The 20162-nt window shown below is 37.2% G+C and overlaps 2 protein-coding genes across 13 annotated transcripts in view; both read left to right on the top strand.

Annotated features, from left to right (window-relative positions):
• The window catches only part of LOC133529548 (octopamine receptor beta-3R-like), a 29151-nt gene extending 9733 nt beyond the window's left edge, over positions 1–19418 (top strand). The window contains exons 2-3 of the mRNA XM_061867293.1: positions 17362–17473; positions 19077–19418. Of these exons, the coding sequence (XP_061723277.1) occupies positions 17362–17473; positions 19077–19293 (329 nt within the window). The 3' untranslated portion in view covers positions 19294–19418. The remainder of the gene's footprint in view (positions 1–17361; positions 17474–19076) is intronic.
• On the top strand, positions 9256–15522 carry LOC133529540 (uncharacterized). 12 transcript variants are annotated; one of them, XR_009801154.1, is made up of 4 exons: positions 9256–10402; positions 11011–11130; positions 14588–14658; positions 15097–15522. XR_009801154.1 is itself a non-coding variant. In XM_061867276.1 (4 exons), exons 3-4 carry the CDS (start codon positions 12775–12777, stop codon positions 15370–15372), a joined length of 2160 nt encoding a protein of 719 aa, XP_061723260.1. In that variant the 5' UTR covers positions 10547–10843; positions 11011–11130; positions 12743–12774; the 3' UTR covers positions 15373–15522. The 12 variants fall into 12 exon arrangements, 8 of the variants coding, with proteins under 8 accessions (XP_061723265.1, XP_061723260.1, XP_061723261.1 ...); XR_009801156.1 differs by having other exon boundaries at positions 11011–11106; XR_009801157.1 differs by lacking the exon at positions 9256–10402 and adding an exon at positions 10532–10843 and having other exon boundaries at positions 11011–11106.
• Positions 19419–20162: the final 744 nt, after the last annotated feature.

The following is a 20162-nucleotide window of genomic DNA, read 5'->3' on the forward strand; positions in this document are numbered from 1 at the left end:
ATAATTGAGAATGTTCTCGAAAACGGCACAGCTGCAGTGACGACCATAATGCAAAAATATTTTAATTCTGTGTGGTAGGTGTACTTATAGTTTTTCCAAGAAAAACGCAGATCTTTGATTTACTTAGTCAATTATTAGTGCGTAATGTTTGCGTATTGTCATAGTACTCTAGGGTCAGCGGGGACATGTAAAAATAATAATTTTGATGTTAATTTAATAGGTCCAAAACGGAAATCGAAAAGCGAAATCGAAGATAATACATTGTTATCCTAAAAACGTTCTATTCCTCAGCTCTCCTATTGATTCAAAAAATTTAAACGATTTTTCTAAGAATTGTACCGAAAAGCTTACCTAACTAAATTAGTTTAAAGAAACTTAGTTGAATAGAACGAAGTATAATTTAATACATTTTATCACTGAATTTGACGGATTGGATTATGTTGATTCGTTTAAAACTTTTTAATTTGTTGAAGATAAGGTTAGAGTTGTAAAAAGTTTTTAAACAATTCAATATTCGGTAAAAAAATTGCATTAAATTATCCCAATCTAATTTTGAAATAAAAAAATATAATAAGTATAAGTATTCCGCAGCGCTACTCATTATATTGATATAGCGACTTATGTTTGCCATGAAATTATTAGTAGATATTTATTTAAACTTTACTGCACAATAAAATTAAGAACCAATGGCGGAGTTAATGCCTTAAGGCATTCTCTACCAGTCAACCATAGGGCAAAACAGAAATTCTCGAATGTGGGTGCAGTGAGAAAAACAATTCAGAAAAAATTACACTTATAAGTAATTTTGTATAACTATTTACAATTTTGGACATTAATAACATTATTTTTTTATATTTCACTTATGCAAAACAAGTAAAAGTCAATTGCCGCCACAAAAAGGCTGTTTTGTTTGCCTCTGCTTGAATTTCTGTACTTTCCGTATTGTTTTTGCTTGTTGAAGTGTGCATTAAAGAGTATTACTCTTGTATTATAGACTTATGTATAATACGTATTTATTGTTATTTTTCTATTCTTAAGCTAAAATTAATGGAAGTCAGATTACATTGAAAAATTACATTCAAAACTTCAAGAACAATAAAACATCAAAGATTTACTACAAATCCTCAGCGAAACTGAAACTTAATAATGTGAACCACGGTTTCATTAAACTTGGCAACGTAACGAGGGGTTCCGTCAGCGAACTGCCAAAGTGATGGTATCTGAATAATGGATTAGTCGGTCTGTCCGTAGCAGCTGTTGAGTAACATGGCAACTCGATACTTATTTTTGGATGGAATTGGAAAAATGTTGGTGACCTCTGAAGACTTGATGACGTTCCAAAAATAAATAACGTATTGGTATAAACTGGGAAAATGTTGGTGATTCCTGACTTGATTACGTTTTTATTTTTAGATGTTTGTGATTTGCTGTATTGGATGTTTTACTTGTATTTGACCGAAGCGTAAGCGAAGGTCTACGTTTTGACTCGGGCAATCTGCTTTTTCTAACGATTCACGTGAAATTTTGTGTGCAAGGTAGATATTTATTTATTTTCATCACACTTGCTCGAAAAAGTTCTTATTTCATGCAGGTGAAGGACAAAGGCCTATTTAGTTCCCGCGGGAGTTATGGATTGTGAAAAAAAAACTATAACTCCCTAGGTTATTATAGCATTTTTTTTTTATTATGGCACTTATTCATACAAACCAAGTAGCATAAATGAGTTTCACTTTTAAAATACTTTATAATTTAATAATTTGGTTAATTTAACAGCCGTTTAAAATATTTTTACATAATTATCAATTGTGGCTGAATGTCGAATAGGTCTGTGCCCTCGATGCTAACCTGTCAAGAAATTACAAAATGGCGGACGAATGGTTGATATTATGTCACCGTATTTAAGAATTATTTCGTTTAAAATGTAGTTTTTTCTTCGCAAGTGTGATGAAAAACATTGTGTGTAACTAAGGGGGTAAGAATATTGTAAACTCGGGTCTTCAATTCACTCCAACATGCGGCTGTCGGGAATTACCCGCCTCGTATCCAAATTGTGTTTATTTTCTGCAAAGGTAGGTAATCATTAGTACCTACGTGTTACATCTGCGAAAAGTAATCTATGCGCCAAAGAAAATGGCGTACCACCGCGAGTGTTTAAAGTGACGTTTCAAAATAATCTAAATGAGCTTAAAACAAGTGTTTCTTGGAAGTGAATTGTTAATATATTGCTTTTATTAAAATTAAATTAAATTAAATTATCATTTATTTCGACCATCTGGGATTATTATGTTCTTTGATATTATTAGAATACATTTTCATAACGCACAACGGCATTTTTAATTTTTTTGTCACATGCGTGGCATCTCGCCAGTAGTCGGAGACATACTAAATGCAGTGAAGCGCCGGCACTTCAATGATGTGCGGAAACATTTTGTTAGATTTGTAGAACTAGAGTTCTATACCTCGATGTTACGACGACCAGTTTGGCCTAGTGGGTAGTGACCCTGCTTACGAAATCGGGCCCTTGCCTACGGGTTCAAATCCTAGTAAGGGCATTTATTCGTGTGATGAGCATGGATATTTGTTCCTGAGTCATGGGTGTTGTCTATGTATTTAAGTATTTATATATTATATATATCGTTGTCTAAGTACCCTCAACACAAGCTTTATTGAGCTTACTGTGGGACTTAGTCAATTTGTGTAATAATGTCCTATAATATTTATTTATTATTTATTTATTATTTAATGGACTTATCAGATGTGATTTTGAATGTCAATATTTTGTAAGGGCACACTTACTCTTGGTGTAATTAGTAGTATAGCATGATAAGAAATGCAATTTTATTTTCTCATTTACTATAATATACATATATTGAAATACTTGAGGGAATGTATTCGCGAATTCCCTACTTAAGTTTGTTGTATTCCCATGACAACTTTACAATAGTTACTTGGATGGAAAATAATTTATTATCGATTTCATTAAGACATATTATTCTGCATCACTTGACATTGATTCAGAATTAACTTTACAGTTACAGTTAGTTTTGAAATAATGTCAAGTAATGCAGAAGAATTATAAAAAAAAAACATCTAATATACAGTTTATTTATCACATTTATTATCATAAGTACGATATTTGCTCGTATATTTATACTAATAACCTGTCAGAGCGTCCTTATGGCAAGCGACAATGTGGTACCTTTTGCTTGAGAACGACACAATTGTTCTAAAGTTATAGTTTTCCCCTAATTTTCATTTTCTTATTGACTATTCTTTGACACTTGGAGAGCCTTTTCACCTCCAAATCTTATTATTAATGTCATTATTATTGTGAATTATTATCTTTCTCAGACCGTGGAGACCTTATACATCTCCAAACTTAATGTGTTAACCGTGGAGACTATACGTCTCTGTAATATTGTATAATATACTGGACTTGGTACATACTAGTTATGTATTCTGTAGCATTCATTTATGAGACTGCTAGCTTAACAGGCCGCGTAGCCAACGTTACAATCGTTCACGATCCGTAGCGTATCGTAGCTATCTCTCTCTGTTGTCTTCCATATTAGTGCGACTGTGACGGTTGCGTTTCGTTCGCCACGGAGCGTGAACGATAAGCACGTTGGCTACGCGGCCTGGCCAGACGCGAGTTATTTATTTAGTACAAATTTTATTTTGACACTTGGAGATACTTTATACTTCCAAATCTTATTAGTATTAGTACTCTGACATTGGGGACCTTTTACATCTCCAGATTTAATGTAATTTTAATCATAGAGACTATACATCTCTATTGTATTATAGTAATTATTTATTTTAAGATTATTATAATGTAATGTTTACCCAGGTATTGGCTGTTGTATTTATAAATGTTATTATGTAATTTGCATGTCACTATATGATGTTACTATAAATGTTGTATTGACTTGTAAAAGAGCCTTTGAGGCCTACTTGCAGAATAATTTATTGAATTTTGAAATTTGACTGCTATTAAATATTGCACACAACTGTTGATCCATTAAAATATGGGCTGTCTTTCGTTCCATTCCATTTTCTCGAGCGTATTTTCTTCTTTCCTAAATTTTGACGAAGAAAATTATCAAAAGAGCATTTATCATTGTCACGCCAGTCACCAGAGGCAGTTTTGACTTGTGTTTATATTAGTTTGTGACATGGCGACCAGCTGCTCACCGTTTGTTTACGTTTATTTAGAGTAAAGTTTGTCATTATCTGTGAGTTGGTAGATAAGATTTTGTAAGGCGATTTCAGTTCAAAAATTTGTTAGAATTTCTTACTCAAGATGTTTATTTGATATAAACAAAAGTGTAAAGGTTTTTCATAATGTAACAATTCAGTACGCAATCTATCACTATTTCGTTTTTAGGCTTCCGTACCCTAAGAGTAAAACGGGACCCTCTGTATTGAATTTATTTAATAATGTATTTAAAAAAAAAACAAATAATTAAAAAAATAATAGAAAGAGAACTTAAACTAACATATCATAACTATATACATGTACAACCTTAATATATATAGAGGAAATGTATGGGGACAATAAAGTATTTTTTTTTATGCTACGTCGATGGAAAACAAGCATACGACCCGCCTGATGGTAAGCAGTCTCCGTAGTCTATGGATGCCTGCGGCTCCAGAGGTGTTACATGCGCTTGCCGACCCTGACACTCCGTACCCTCGTTTCGCTCTGGCAATCTTACTCACCGGCAGGAACACAACGCTATGAGTAGGGTCTAGTGTTATTTGGCTGCGGTTTTCTGTAAGAATAAGGTACTTCCGCAGTTGGGCTCTGCTCTAGATCTAGAATATAATGGAATGTCTGGAATAGAATCGCGAAAATCAAAGTTTCGTTCTCTGCCTCTTTATCGCTCAAATATTCAAGAGTGATAGAGAGGCAAATAACGAAATTTTTCGTGTTTTGCGGTAGGCCCTCAGTATATACTACAGGCACCCCCTACGCAGAGTTTTGCGTAAATAATATCCCCTATTAAAAGTGTGTACCGATATATTTGGTTAATTTGGCCATCACTATATTTTGAATGTTGACTGTACTTTTAGAAACTGCTAATATAATTATCAAAGTTCTTACGGGTCCAATAATAAGGGTTAATTTGGCTTAATAAGATTTATAGCTGGCCATTTGTTACCAGTATCTCCAGTTTACGAGTTGGAGAGTTTGCAACTAAGCGAAATTTAAATTAGGGATTTGGAGCTTTGTGCAGTGATCAGTAATATTTAAGGTATTATCGGGGACTTGCTGTCAGCTAAATATTTGTTTTAATGGAAAGGCACGATCTTTTTTAGAATTGAATACTTTAATTCAAAGTCAAAGAATTAATGTTTTCATGGAACAATTTTACTTGGGGCTTATGCATAAATCCATAATAATTTGGATCTTTTTAAATCGAGAGTGAATAGACATCTTTTAGGTAAGCATGTTCCATCCTAGACTGCATCGGCACTTACCATTAGGTGAGATTGTGGTCAAATGCTTACCTTTTCCTAATCAAATACGTATAAAATCCCTTCATGCCCTTGTGTTTTGTATCGTTCATTCGTAGGTAATCGTAGTAATTGATAAAATTTAATATACGTGTCATAAACATTGTATTGTATGTATGTATGTATATATATATACTTTATTGTACATAGAAATAAAAACACGATAAACACAGTTACAGAGTAAATTAAATGCAACAAAGGCGAACTTATCCCTGTATGGGATCTCTTCCAGTCAACCTTGCCTAAAGGTCGGTATATATCTATAGATATTGAGCATGCCAGACACAGTAGTATTTTTTCGACTGTCGGCGTCTGTGCGGCGGTGTAGCGATAGATATGAATACGTTAATTTTTAGACACTGTATAGAAGAATATTATGACTTCTCTACACGATGGGCCATCATACTGGCCTACTAAGATGGGCCAGCGAGTAGAGAAGGTAGTGATGTCGGATGGTTTATGGCGCGGCACATCAAAGGTGCGATGGTGCGTACGCATTTACACGTGGCCCATTCTATAGTGCGTGCTTTCAACCATCGCATGGCCATATCGCCGGTCCAGCGCTGGGCCATCGCGTAGAGGAGCCATTATCTTGCCTGCCACGGCACGTGTCTGACACTCTCAGTGACTGTAGATATAAACCAGACTTAACTCGTACGCGTCTTTTCTGTAGAAATTGAAAAAATAATAGAATAAACTAATTTTTATGCTGCACCCTTAAGGAGCCTACTGTCAGTTATTTGCGATTGTCAGCATTTGCGAATAACTGACAGGCCGATATCGTCCGGCGAACTGGTAATCAGTGAGCCCCTTTACAGGTGGGATACATTTTTCTATGCTTAAGATCAAAAAAGAAAACCTTGATATAATGTAGATTGTAGGTCCCCGAGTCGTTAAATTGTACCTATTGTATTGTCCAAGGAAGTGACTTTTTATTAGATGTATTTGACACAATATACAATACATTTGATTCAGAATTTTTTATCTAAGAGGCTGGTAATGGTGATTAAAAGTTAGAACCTTTAATAACAGAAATATATATCTAGTAAGCCAAGCATTTCCTGTGGCATTTTTTTGTCATTAGAATCTAAATCAATATTGGCAAAGATAATTAATTCAGTAGAGGTGTATTGTCAAAGAAAATTTTGTAGTCAACTAAATTTATTGCCATCTTTAGGACTAAAACTCTTAAATTGACATATGGCTATCTGACCCATGTTTTTCCACTGATATGTGTTAAATATCAAACGCTGTCGCCATCTACTCGAGTATAGGCCCAAGGTATATCGCCACCTTTATGAGCATACATTTTTCTTGATTTTTTAGTGCACGATTTTTGCTGAGTATTCTTTATCTTATACAGAATATCTTATAGGATTTCAAGCGTTCGACTGCAGTAGCGAGTAAAAGTAAATATTGATGCAATTTTATAAGAACCAAGACTTTCATACCAAAAAGTAAAACTTGATGTTAAACGTTGGTTTGAAATTATACACGATAAAGTGCTTTTAAGATAGGATGTCGTAAGAAATACCCTATTTTTATACGACTTGCTTATTTCTATAGTAATTAAGTATACCTACTTGTAATATTTTCATATTTTTATGTTGGATTATCGGAAATAATATTTGTCCACGGTAGAAATAATTGAATAAAACGATAATATTGTCATTATTATTATACCTAAACCTAAACTAACTGGTTTTGCATATTTTTTTCAAAATATGAATTTTTTGATCGAATGAATCTTGGCAAAAATCCTTACGTATGGTTGCATTTAGTTTTTGAAAATTTTCAAAACGGTGGTGCCATAGGGGTCCGTGAGGTGTACCATAGCGCACAGAGCCGCTAACTCTTATAAATAAAAACAATTACAAACAGGTTTTTTACCATTTAGATAATAGGTCTAGGGCTCAACTGGGAAAGTACCTCCATCTTACAGAAAATCGCAGCCTAATAACACTAGACACTCATAGTGGTATGTTCCTGTCGGTGAGTAAGGTTGCCAGAGCTCAACGAGGGTGCGGAGTGTTAGGGTCGGCAACGCGCATGAAACTCCTCTGGAGTTACAGGCGTACATTGGCTGACGGAGACTGCTTACCATCAGACGGGCCGTATGCTTGTTTGCCACCGACGTAGTATAAAAAAAGAAAATAGTATTTGTTTATGCATGACGAAAACCCTGCAATTAAAATAAAACAGCATGATAAAAAACTTTGACAAGCTGCAGAACCTTTTCTCTGATCGCTTAACGAAAGAAAAAAGTAACTTTGAACAGATTTAACAAATTTAACTGTAATTTGGTCCTGTTTTCATTTGCAGTGACGAAAAGCCTTGATTTAAAGGGATTTGGCTTGAACCTTTCACTCGCGTTGTTTTATACTTACAGAGTACTTTGCGCATAGATGGTACATTAAAACAACTTACGTTTTTACATGTTAGCGCGAGATATAGTATGAGTATAGTTGTGACTTGTGCCGTTTCTCGAGAACGTTCTCAATTTACTATGGTAAATATTCTAGAGCGAGAACATTCCCCATACAGAAGGGTAAAACTCTGAGTATGAGAACGGGACCGCATAATTTCTGTTGCATCAACGTTTACGATTAGGGGCCGATTTCCGAATTTCGATCGCGATTCGATTCGTGTTTTCGCTTTAATAATATCTCCGCTACTAGGCATTTAAATTCTACTAATAGAATTGAAAACGAGTGACCAATACCACTTAATTCTCAATTTCTTATGCACGTATTTCAAAAATAGCATTTCGCCGTTTAACACCGATTTTCGAGAGACGAAATCGAGCGCTTGTAATACAAAAACTCACCGCGCGGGGGCCTACCCAAGATGACAATCGACGACGCCAAACGAAAAGAAAGATAGATTGATTGGGAAGATGGATGCTATGAAAAGTCACGTGACTATTTCCATACATTGTTTTCCTACACGCGAAGAAGAAATTTGAGCCTTATGCAATTTTATTTCAAGTTCAAATTTCTTCAATTTTATTTCTGGATTTATCAACTTCTTCCCGCCGTGTACCGATATATGATTGGCGTTTTGTCATCTACGATAGGCCCCCTGCACGCGTTTAAATAACAAATATCAACAAAAATTTGTTATAAACTGGCCTGTTATAGTGGGTAACTGTTTAATTATTAGTCTCTTAAGTCGCTAATGCAACCTACAAATGAGGTTGGAGCGGTAAATAACTCAAGGGTAACTATTAGTTAACGGGTGTAGGAAGCCACTGAATAGTGATGCTTGCTGATTTGTACTTTACAAATGTACTAAAAATACAAAACGCGCTTAATATTTAACCACGTGTTTTTCTAAACTAAGTTTCCTAGAAGAACTACGTAAGTATTTATAAAATTTGATGTACCTATTTTTTTTAATGCATCCTGCCTAGATTCTTACGCCGCGCCGGTCTCTTCTCGTTGCTGTGGTATAAGGTTAGAACCAATCGTGTCGTGTCGTGTCGTGTCACATTCATAAGTTCAATGTGATCAGAAAAGAATAAACAGTTTGACTTTTACTTTCACTTTTAATTTTTAGTAACGAAACGTGGACTCTATTAAATGTAGTCTATGTTTAGACTCGTACTTTAAGCAGTTTAAAGATTTCGACGTTGATTTTGCCGAAGCGTTGCGCTGTTTCTGAATTGTTGTTTTAGGGTAAAATCTGGCGAGGCCTGTTTCAGACACGGAGTTAGTGTTTCTTGCAATATTGTTATTGTTAAGACCTATCTTAACAAGTTTAGGTATTAGAATACCTAAATACCTACTTACCTAATCTAGATAGATTAAGTCTCTCTATCGTCGGTAGGTGGCACCACCTATGAAATGTACCTAATTAAGGTGACATCTACCGAAACCTTGTGTACTTGCTATCTAAGCTTAGCCATATCAATGTATGCAATAGTTCATAAACAATCCATAGTGTGGCGCTGTACGCGACTATATAAGCTTCTACATGTGTGTAGATTAAATCACTTTTCTCAACTAGCCTTCTGTTAACATTAAATATAACTATTGTAATTCTCTGCTTTGGTATTCGGTCTCCATCACCTCCAACGCTGAACATATGGTGACCCCTAGTTTAAATCGCGGTTAATCTTAGTATTCACAAGCGAATCGCTAGTAAATTTAGTATAATTTGCAAGCCGGTACGTCGAGGAATCGCCGCGTTTCCTGATTTAGGCCGGGAGAGCAACGTTACCACGTAGGCAGCGACCGCGTGGGGCTCCGCCGACCTGAAGAAGCTAAAGAGGGGACTAGGAGGCGACCACACCACTCGATCGAGCGGCCTGAGCCAACGCGAAAGGCGCCGACCGAGCCACCAAAGCGGAACCACGTGCGTGGCACGCGGCCCGCAGCAGGGAACGACGACCGCAACTACCAAAGGGACCACGTGGGTGGTACCACATCCAAGGCAGAAGGAGTGCCCAAGCGAGGGCAATCACCAAGTAACACCACGCGCACGAGCTTCAATCGAGAAGGCAAGTGAGCTGGCAATTCCTAACCTATTTACCTAATCTCCCTACCAAATTTAATTGTAATCGTTTAATCTCCCTACCAATTGTAAATTGTAATCGTTTTCTTAATCATGAGTAATGACACAGAAAAATCCAAAATAACTCTAGGGGAGTTAGAAATTAAACAGTTAAAATGTAAACGAGGTGTCTATAAGCGAAAATTAACTATATTTAAGAAATTCATAGAAAATATCGACACAAGCGCATTGACGGCCGAAATAATTTTAGACGTAAGCTTAAGACTAGATCAATTACCAAAGTTATACCATGATTTCTCTGAGACACAGGACCGGATCGAGACACTGTGCAGCGAGGAAGGTGACATCGAGGCCCAAGAGGCCGAACGTGAGTCTTTCGAGGACACATTTTACCGACTTAGCGCTAAGGGCAAGCTGCTGGCGAAAGTAAATACCGAATCACCACCAATTGACCATAGTCCGCAAGCCCCGCAGCAGCAAACCCTCGGTGAGTCGATAAAATATCCCGAAATTAGCCTCCCTAGCTTTGATGGAGACCTAACGCAGTGGCTGCAGTTTCGAGACACATTTGATGCTCTAGTCAATCAAACTAGTTTGGCACCGATCGTAAAATATAAATACCTACGCAGTTGTTTACGAGACGGTGCACTCGAGGTAATTAGTTCGCTCGATTTCTCCGAGGAAGGGTACACGCTCGCATGGCAGATGCTTTGTGAACGTTATAACAATCCTAAACGTTTAGTTTCCAACCACATGCGAGCCTTGTTCGACGTGGAACCGGTACCGTCAACTCCTTCGGGTCTTAGAGGTCTGTGCGATAATATTTCCAAACATTTGAGATCTTTGCGTTCATTAAATGTACCTACCGAAAATTGGGATCTCGCAATTATTCACTTACTAGTTAAAAAGTTAGACAGCCGATTGCAATCAAAGTGGGAGAATAGTGTTGATTTGAGAAAATTGCCTTCGTTGCAGGATTTCAAAAACTTTCTAAAGAACCGAGCTGACCGGCTGGAAGCGACCAGCCCAGCAGTACCATCGGACGCACCCAGCACTTCCAAGAAGGCCATGGTAACCACGTCCGAACCTATTAAGGTAACCTCAAAACAGTTGAAATCCAACCAGTGCCCGTATTGTTCGAGTACACATTATATTAATCAGTGTCCAAAGTTTATTGCATTAAACGTTATCGCGCGAATCCGAGCCGTGAATAAATTACGATTATGCTTTAATTGTTTGTCCGGAACGCATGTCTTAACAAACTGCAGGGCCAGTACTTGTCGAGTATGTAAGGGCAAGCATCATACGTTACTACACAAACCAAATACCAACACTCATGTAGGTAGTAACCCCATACCAACGCGATTACCAATATCAACATTAATCGACGAACAACCGAGTTCTAGTCAAATCGAGACTACCCTGTCGAATAACACTATAATCGAAAAACAAATAAACAATGCGCGAAATAGATCAGTTTTCCTCACAACAGCCCAAGTGCTCGTTAGGGATAAGCATAACAATGTGCATAAACTAAAAGCATTTTTAGACAATGGCTCCCAAGAAAATTTCATTACCAAAAATGCGGCAAAAAAGTTAAAATTAAATAAGGAACAAAATGCCTTAAACGTCATAGGTTTCAATGAAAAAGTGTCTAGCGTCGTAGAATCGTGTGACGTAACATTCCATTCCTTAGACGGTAACTTTACAACGAATTTGTTCTGTTTTATTACGCCTACAATTTGTACTACCAATATCGAAATACCAAACGTGCAACGTTGGCACATTCCGTCGCGTTATAAGTTAGCTGATGACGAGTTTAACTTAGCTCAAGATGTAGATTTGCTTATCGGTGGGGAGATATTCTTCGATTTACTACTTACCGGTAAATATTCGCTCGGGCCCGGATTACCGGTTCTGAGGCGCTCGCGACTGGGATGGTTAGTCACGGGTCCCGTACATAAAAAATCCGAGTCTGCTATTCAATGTAAAATTACAGTTGAAACGCAATTAAAAAAGTTTTGGGAAATAGAGGAGGGTTCCGCACCAAATTTACCTTATGATGAAAAACAATGTGAGGATATATTTCTGAAAACTCACACTCACAACTCTGAAGGTAATTTTGAAATTGAACTTCCATTAAAGCAACCACCTACCAAACTAGGTCGATCTAGGCACATAGCATATCGGAGGTTCAAAACTTTAGAAACCAAGTTCGAGCGGAACCCCGAATTTAAAGATAAATATGTGAATTTCATGCGCGAGTTCGAACAAGCTGGCCATATGATTAAATTACGAGATAATTATGATGGCCCATGTAATTTTCTACCCCACCAAGCGATTTTTCGCGACTCCCCCTCTACCCCTATTCGCATTGTTTTTGACTGCTCATGCCGCACCGATAACGGCGTTTCTTTGAATGATATCCAGTACAAAGGCTCAATAAAACAGGACGAACTCATAAATATACTTCTACGGTTCCGAAAGTACCAATATGTTATTAATGCCGACATACAAAAAATGTACAGATGTATTTATGTGAAACCAAATCAACAATACCTACAATGCATATTTTGGCGGGAAAATACTCACCAACGACTCCAAATTTATATGCTGACCACATTAAGTTTCGGCTTAAAGTCAGCACCACATATAGCAACCAGATGTTTGTTACAATTGTCAAACGAGAACCAACACACGTTTCCAGCAGCTGCAGAGGCCATAGCGAACCAGTTCTACATGGACGATTTTATCGCCGGCGGCGACGACGAGAATCAGGTAGCTGAAACTGCAACACAGGTGAACGAGATCCTGCAGGGCGCCAACTTCACGCTGCGGAAATGGAAGTCCAACTCCGAAGCTGTCATAAATCGGGTGAGCGGAACACACACACACCAAAACACATCTGCAATCGAATTTGGAGATAAAACACATAAGGTTCTAGGCTTAGCGTGGTCTAGTGACACAGATAAGCTTATGTATACTATTAAAGAAAACCAAATTTCACACCCAATCACCAAAAGAAAGGTACTAGGGGTAATTTCGTCCATTTTCGACCCCCTAGGCTTGACGGGACCAGTAATTGTAGTAGCCAAAATATTTATCCAAAAATTATTTAAGGCTCAATTAGATTGGGATACCGAATTAACACAAGACTTGATTCAAGAATGGAACACATTCTATCGAGACTTGTTTTTATTAAACCAATTGAAAATTTCGAGATGTACAGTCATACCTAATTATGTAACGATACAAATTCATGGGTTCTGTGATAGTAGTATTAAAGCGTATGGCGCTGCTATATATATACGGTCGAGCGATAGGGTAGGAAACATTCAAGTTCACCTACTTTACTCAAAATCCAAAATTGCCCCAATTACGTCCCAGACTATTCCAAATTTGGAACTTTGTTCAAGTCTACTACTCGCGACACATGTAGACAAAGTAAAACGAGCGTTAAAATGTGACATTTCCAGAATCAACCTGTGGTCAGATTCAAAAATAACATTATGTTGGATTAAAAATAGTAACCTTAAATTAACTTGTTTTGTTAGTAACAGAGTCACAAAAATATTGTCACTTACAAACAAGCACGACTGGTCCTGGGTCCGCTCGGAGGATAACCCCGCCGACCTTTTGTCCCGAGGAGTAGCACCAGGCAAGCTGGAAAACAACCAGTTATGGTGGTCCGGGCCGGCGTGGTTAACTCAAAGTTCGGACACATGGCCGACCCAGGATTCTGAGTCACTGGATCATGCACCCGAAGCCAAGAGCGACGTTGATGTAACACTCACCTTGGCTATTAACACAAAATCTAACGATACGATACAATATCTTTTCCACAGGTGGTCAAGCGATAAAACACTTATTCATGTATTAGCATACATACTTCGATTTATATATAACACAAAAAATAAAACACGCACAATTAATCCAAATAGAAAGTTAACAGGACCATTGTCCGTAGACGAGTTAAAAAAATCGGATCACACATTAATTAGACATGCACAAATGCAATCATTCCCACACGAATATAAATTGTTGCAAAACAACAAACCGGTTCTTAACAAATCAAAAATATTATCTTTACACCCATTCATGAAGGACGGACTCATTCGCGTAGGCGGACGAATCGCTCTTTCACATTATGCATATGAAAAAAAATGGCCTTTAATATTAAGTCACGAACACACGCTTACCAAACTACTGATGGCAAACGCACACATACGTACTTTGCACGCTGGCCCTCAGTTATTACTCTCAACTATTCGCGAGCGCATCTGGCCAACAAAGGGTAGAATGTTAGCCTCGAAAATTGTAAATAAATGCGTTCCGTGTTTTAGAGCAAATCCAAAGACTACTAACCCTATAATGGGAAACTTACCCCCCTCGAGGGTAAACCCGTCTCCCCCATTTGCTATCACTGGTATAGATTATGGAGGACCTTATAACATTAGAGATAGGACAGGACGTGGTTACAAGGTCTATAAGTGCTATATAGCAGTATTTATTTGTTTTGCAACAAAGGCAATTCATCTCGAATTAATTACAGGGCTCGAGTCGGCTAATTTCCTGGCGGCGCTGCGACGTTTCATAGCCAGGAGAGGTAAACCGAAGGAGTTGGTGAGTGACAATTCAACAACATTTCACGGGGCTAGTAACGAGCTGAAAGATTTACAAAAATACCTACAGGACAGCTCGAGCGAACTAGTATCTCATTGCGCAGACGAGGGCATAAAATGGAGTTTCATTCCTGTCTATACACCTCATATGGGGTCCCTATGGGAATCTAGTATAAAACTTACCAAATACCATTTAAAAAGAGTGTTAGGATTATCTTTGTTAACTTATGAACAATTTGTAACTATCCTACATCAGGTAGAATCAATTGTAAATTCAAGGCCATTGTGTCCCTTACCTAGTTCAAATCCTGACTATCCTGTCCTCACGCCAGCTCACTTTTTAATTGGAAAAGCACCAAATTCACTTCCTGACGAAGACTATAACCATGTACCAAAAAACCGATTAACTCACTATCAACTTTTGCAACAAATCACCCAGGACTTCTGGCGGCGCTGGTCACGTGACTACATCGGAACGCTGCAGGAACGCACGAAATGGAGGAGCGCGCGCGGCCCAAGCCTCGCAGCCGGCACCGTCGTCCTGGTACGAGAGGAACGCCTGCCCCCCTGCCGGTGGAGGCTGGGCAAGATCGTCGCGACGCAGCCGGGGCGGGATGGCGTCACCAGGGTAGCCATCATCCGAACCACCAGAGGAGACATCCAACGCGCGTTCAATAACATTTGTCCATTACCTACTTCGGGTCAAGTTATATAAATAGTAAATACCTACCAACCTAATGTAACATTCAAACAATTATAATTAAGTACCTAATAAGTATGATTAAGTACCTTAAATACCTTACTTACCTAATACCTATGTATAGAATTAGAATACCTACTCCCTATTTAAAATAAAAAACATGTCCTATTGTTGTTTCATTTATAAGAATGGGCACAGCTCTAATTTTAATGTAAGTTATTACCTAACTATAATCCATAACAAAGAACTCTGCCCATACTTACTAATAGGTAAATACATATGTACAAAGCCTATTCTTTGAAATACCTAATGTTACGCATAAAACATTAACTATTTCAAGGGGTGGCAAAATGTTAAGACCTATCTTAACAAGTTTAGGTATTAGAATACCTAAATACCTACTTACCTAATCTAGATAGATTAAGTCTCTCTATCGTCGGTAGGTGGCACCACCTATGAAATGTACCTAATTAAGGTGACATCTACCGAAACCTTGTGTACTTGCTATCTAAGCTTAGCCATATCAATGTATGCAATAGTTCATAAACAATCCATAGTGTGGCGCTGTACGCGACTATATAAGCTTCTACATGTGTGTAGATTAAATCACTTTTCTCAACTAGCCTTCTGTTAACATTAAATATAACTATTGTAATTCTCTGCTTTGGTATTCGGTCTCCATCACCTCCAACGCTGAACAGTTATATTCTCTTGGATTATACCAATATTATTGTACTTATGTACGAAATATCATTTGATATTTACCACTAGCTTTTCGGTGAAGGAAAACATCGTGAGGAAACCTGCATACATCTGCGAAGAAATTCAAAGGTGTATGTGAAGTCCCCAATCCGCATTGGGCTAGCGTGGGGACTATAGCCCGAGCCCTCTCGCACATGAGAGGAGGCCTGTGCCCAGCAGTGGGACGTATGAATTATTATTACTATATTATTGTATGAAATGTTAATTTCTAGAAATATGGCATGCTTGGAATACACTGAACAACAATTTAATTAACCGAACAAATTGAGTCATTCAAAAAAATTTTTTTTTTTATACTACGTCGGTGGCAAACAAGCATACGGCACGCCTAATGGTAAGCAGCCTCCGTAGCCTATGTACTCCTGCAACTCAAGAGGAATTAAGTTAAATAATTGAAATTAAGTAATAAATAAACAAATTTGGATAAATATCCTACAACCGATTTTATTGTTACACACCGAATAGGGGGCCCTAGCCAAGATAACAATCGTTCGCAGAGAAACGAAACGACACGCTATCTAGTCTAGACAGATACCCTTAGATCTAGAGAGACCCTTTGAACTAATATGTAAGAGTAATAGAGAGGCGTTTCGTTTTATTTTCTGCAAACAATTGTCGTATAGCTAAGCCCCCTGTTGGCCACTGAAACATATTGTTCGAAAGCCCCAATTTTTGTGTAAGTAGTAAATAACAGAGTATTTCTTTACTGTTAGGCAATAGTTATTTATACAATCTTGATATAAGAGAGCTTTTCTTAGATTCCTAAGTAAGCTGAGTTGCCTAATTAAGGTACAAGATTGAAAAGCTTGATTATATCACTTTTGTATACAATACTTTTCCTACGAGTCATCAAGTTTTTTTACTATAAAATATAAATAAATAATGCAAATTGGTAAGTATCTCAGTAGACAAAAATGTAGTACAAAAGAGATAAACGTGCGATTATTGGCACTCGTTTAGTCTTATCTATGGGAGTACGGCAGCACGTGATTGGTCTATTTTTTAACAGATTAGGGTCCGAGACCAAAAAAGTCATTTCATAAAATTCATACTTTATGTAGTTACACAATTATTGACACTTTAAAATAATCTATTGAATCAGGCGCTACCTACTTTGCTTTGTTCAGGTATTGTACCGTGGGAAAGCAAAGCATATTGTTTTACTAATCAAAGCCTTAATATAAATCTGCCGTTTTTGAAATGTCAATTTTCTTTTTTGTAAAATTGTTATTTTCTAAACAGGAGCATCGTTACGCGCGGCGGGCAAATCGTGGAGAGCTGAGCACAAAGCTGCCCGAACGTTAGGCATCATTGTGGGTGCCTTCTTGCTTTGCTGGCTACCGTTTTTTCTTTGGTAAGTCATCTAATCTCCCTCTTTAACTTTTCTTCTAAGCGTTCAACTTGTTAGCATCCATAGTTCGCTTGAGCGGAATCGCCAGCGGGGCATCCAATTTAAACAAATGCAAGTGACTGTATGTGAGCGACGTCAGTGCAGGCTGCTTAAATCCCTCTGGGCATTGGCATATACGGACCTTACGGTCAATAAGAATGGGGTCAGTACAGGACTGGACTGGATGTCGTTCGATACCCCCCGTCAGGGCAACATGAGCCGCCCAATTCCTTTTTAGCTTAATATCAGACCAAAACTTGTTATTTTAAAAGTAGGACTTTCAAAAAATTTACATTAAGACTCAAAATAAAATTATTTACCTAGAGGAACGTCGTAATTCTAAAAGCTTAACAAATTGTTCCTAAAACGTTTACATTATGAAATAACGCGTTAACACCTTGCCTCGTGAGATAAAACAAAACGTTTTCACTCACCCGAAATACACCTGCTACATTGTACAGTTACGGGAATTATATTCTGTCCTTTCATAATGATGACTGATGGAAATAAAAAATGACGAATAAAATGCCTTAATTATGTACAAATTCAGATATTTATTAGGTATAAATTATATTCAATACGGCTTTGAACAAATATATACTTTATTAATTCTATTAAGCATCTGTTATTTTATCTTTATAACTTTAAAATATTCATACTTGATAATTAAACAATATTAATTTAAAAACTTATCTACCTTTAACTTGGCATTATTGGAAAAAAAAACTCGAGACGAAGCGAAATTATTAAGTTGGCAATAATGTACTTAAAAACTGAAGATAACTACTAAAAAGATTTTAAATGAATAAGCTGGAAATTAGTATCCTGTTTGCCTTGAAATATTAACCAATGATAATATATAACACATTTACTGAGTAAGAGTAATTATAAAAGCAATGTAAATAAAGCTTTAAAAAATGTTTCAAGTCAGAGTACATTTTATATTATTAAAGAAACTGTACGTATAATATTAAAGTGGAGTAGGTTAGATCATAATATGGTTCAAGGGCAAGAACCTGCTCCCACGAACCTTAATGGTAATATTCTATTGTGAATAACTTTTTTTTTTTAATAATATTAAGTGACTCCGACTGTACATGATCGTGTGCAATGTTCTGCAATAAGGACGCGTTTTATGTTTTGCCACTTGAGTTATTCACGCCTGTATTATTTCTTGAACGGTATTATGCTTTACAATGACTTCTGAGTTATCTATATATTCTTGTTACATGTGACAAATTGGAAAAAGTGATAAAGCATAGATAATATCTTAACTATGTTTTATCTCATCATCTGGTATATCTTGTTAGATTGATCTATGTTTATTTATGCCGACTGCTGAAGGACGAATAATGTGTCAAAACCTAAGGTTATTTAAAGGACTAAAAAATACGAAAAATCAGAATAAAGACCACAAAAAAAAAGTTATTTAAATTTATTTCTGAATTTAATAAATGCTACTTCATATCATTGCGCTTTCGATAGAACTTTTGATACTTGACAGGATTGTACACATTGCAGATGTGTGGTTTTCATTACACCATCTCATTTTATCACTTATCCATAGGTACGTGACAACCAACGTCTGCGGTGAGCCCTGCGAGACACCCGACGTGGTCGTCGGCGTGTTGTTCTGGATCGGCTACTTCAATTCCGCCCTCAACCCGTTGATCTACGCGTACTTCAACAGAGACTTCCGTGACGCCTTCAAAAATACTCTCATGTGTGCGTTGCCTTGTTGCTTCAGTTGCTGGAAGGATACTAGTAACGCGCACTTTGTGTGATAAGACTTTTACTTTTAGTTGAAATTTAAGTATCATTTAGTTATACGCTTTTGAAGTCCTTGCTTTCGGATCTACATGTATTCCAGCCAGAACACATTTAAATACTATCATGTGTGACCGTGCTGCTTTAGCTGTTAGGAGGACACCACTAATGCGCAATTTGTGTGATAAGACTTCTACGTTTTGTTGAATTTTAAGTGTTAGACTTATTTAGCTACGCTATTTTCACTACGCGCTCAAAGACGTTATTGATTAACGTGTATTTCAATACAGACTTTCACGTCACCTTCATAAATAACTTTATATACATTGATGGCTTGTAGTACGTCAATATCACTCGGCTGTGCTGTAAATTATAAAAACGTTTGGTTGTTCTATGATTAACATTGCAAACATCAGTTTTAGAGGTTATAATAGAACTGTAGCTTACTCGTATCAAAATTTTAGATTTTATTATTCTTCTTCTTCCTCGTTTCCTCTTGACTAAGGGTCGCGACCATATAAGATGCATCAACGCTCTCCATTCTGTACGATTTTCGGCCTTCCTAATAATAGTCGCCTTTGTGGATCCCGCAGGCCTTCTTTACAATGTCTATCCAGCGGGTCCACTACCCCGTCCTCCATCCACTATATCAACCATAATACGCTTTTCAAAGAAAAAAGAAGACATTCTAAATACCTAATTTTACAAATGTAGTCAAACCAATCTCGTAAAGTGCAAATTCATTCAAATTACAAGCAAGAAACTACCACTAACATCAACTTGAGCGTACATAATTAGTCTCAAAAGACCCAAAGTCATCTGCATTAATTGGACTGCCAATTGGACATCGCTCCCATTCGACCCGAGGGATATAAGTTCGAACTTG

Source organism: Cydia pomonella, chromosome 21 (genome assembly GCF_033807575.1).
Source record: "Cydia pomonella isolate Wapato2018A chromosome 21, ilCydPomo1, whole genome shotgun sequence".
NCBI lineage: Eukaryota > Metazoa > Arthropoda > Insecta > Lepidoptera > Tortricidae > Cydia > Cydia pomonella.

What these genes read in the sequence shown, in the direction of transcription:
- LOC133529540 (XM_061867274.1), top strand. Translation starts at nt 12,292, where the DNA reads ATGCGCGAGTTCGAACAAGCTGGCCATATGATTAAATTACGAGATAAT. An exon ending in GAGGTAAACCGAAGGAGTTG is followed by an intron (nt 14,659 to 15,096) that starts GTGAGTGACAAT and finishes CAAATCACCCAG; the next exon opens with GACTTCTGGCGGCGCTGGTC.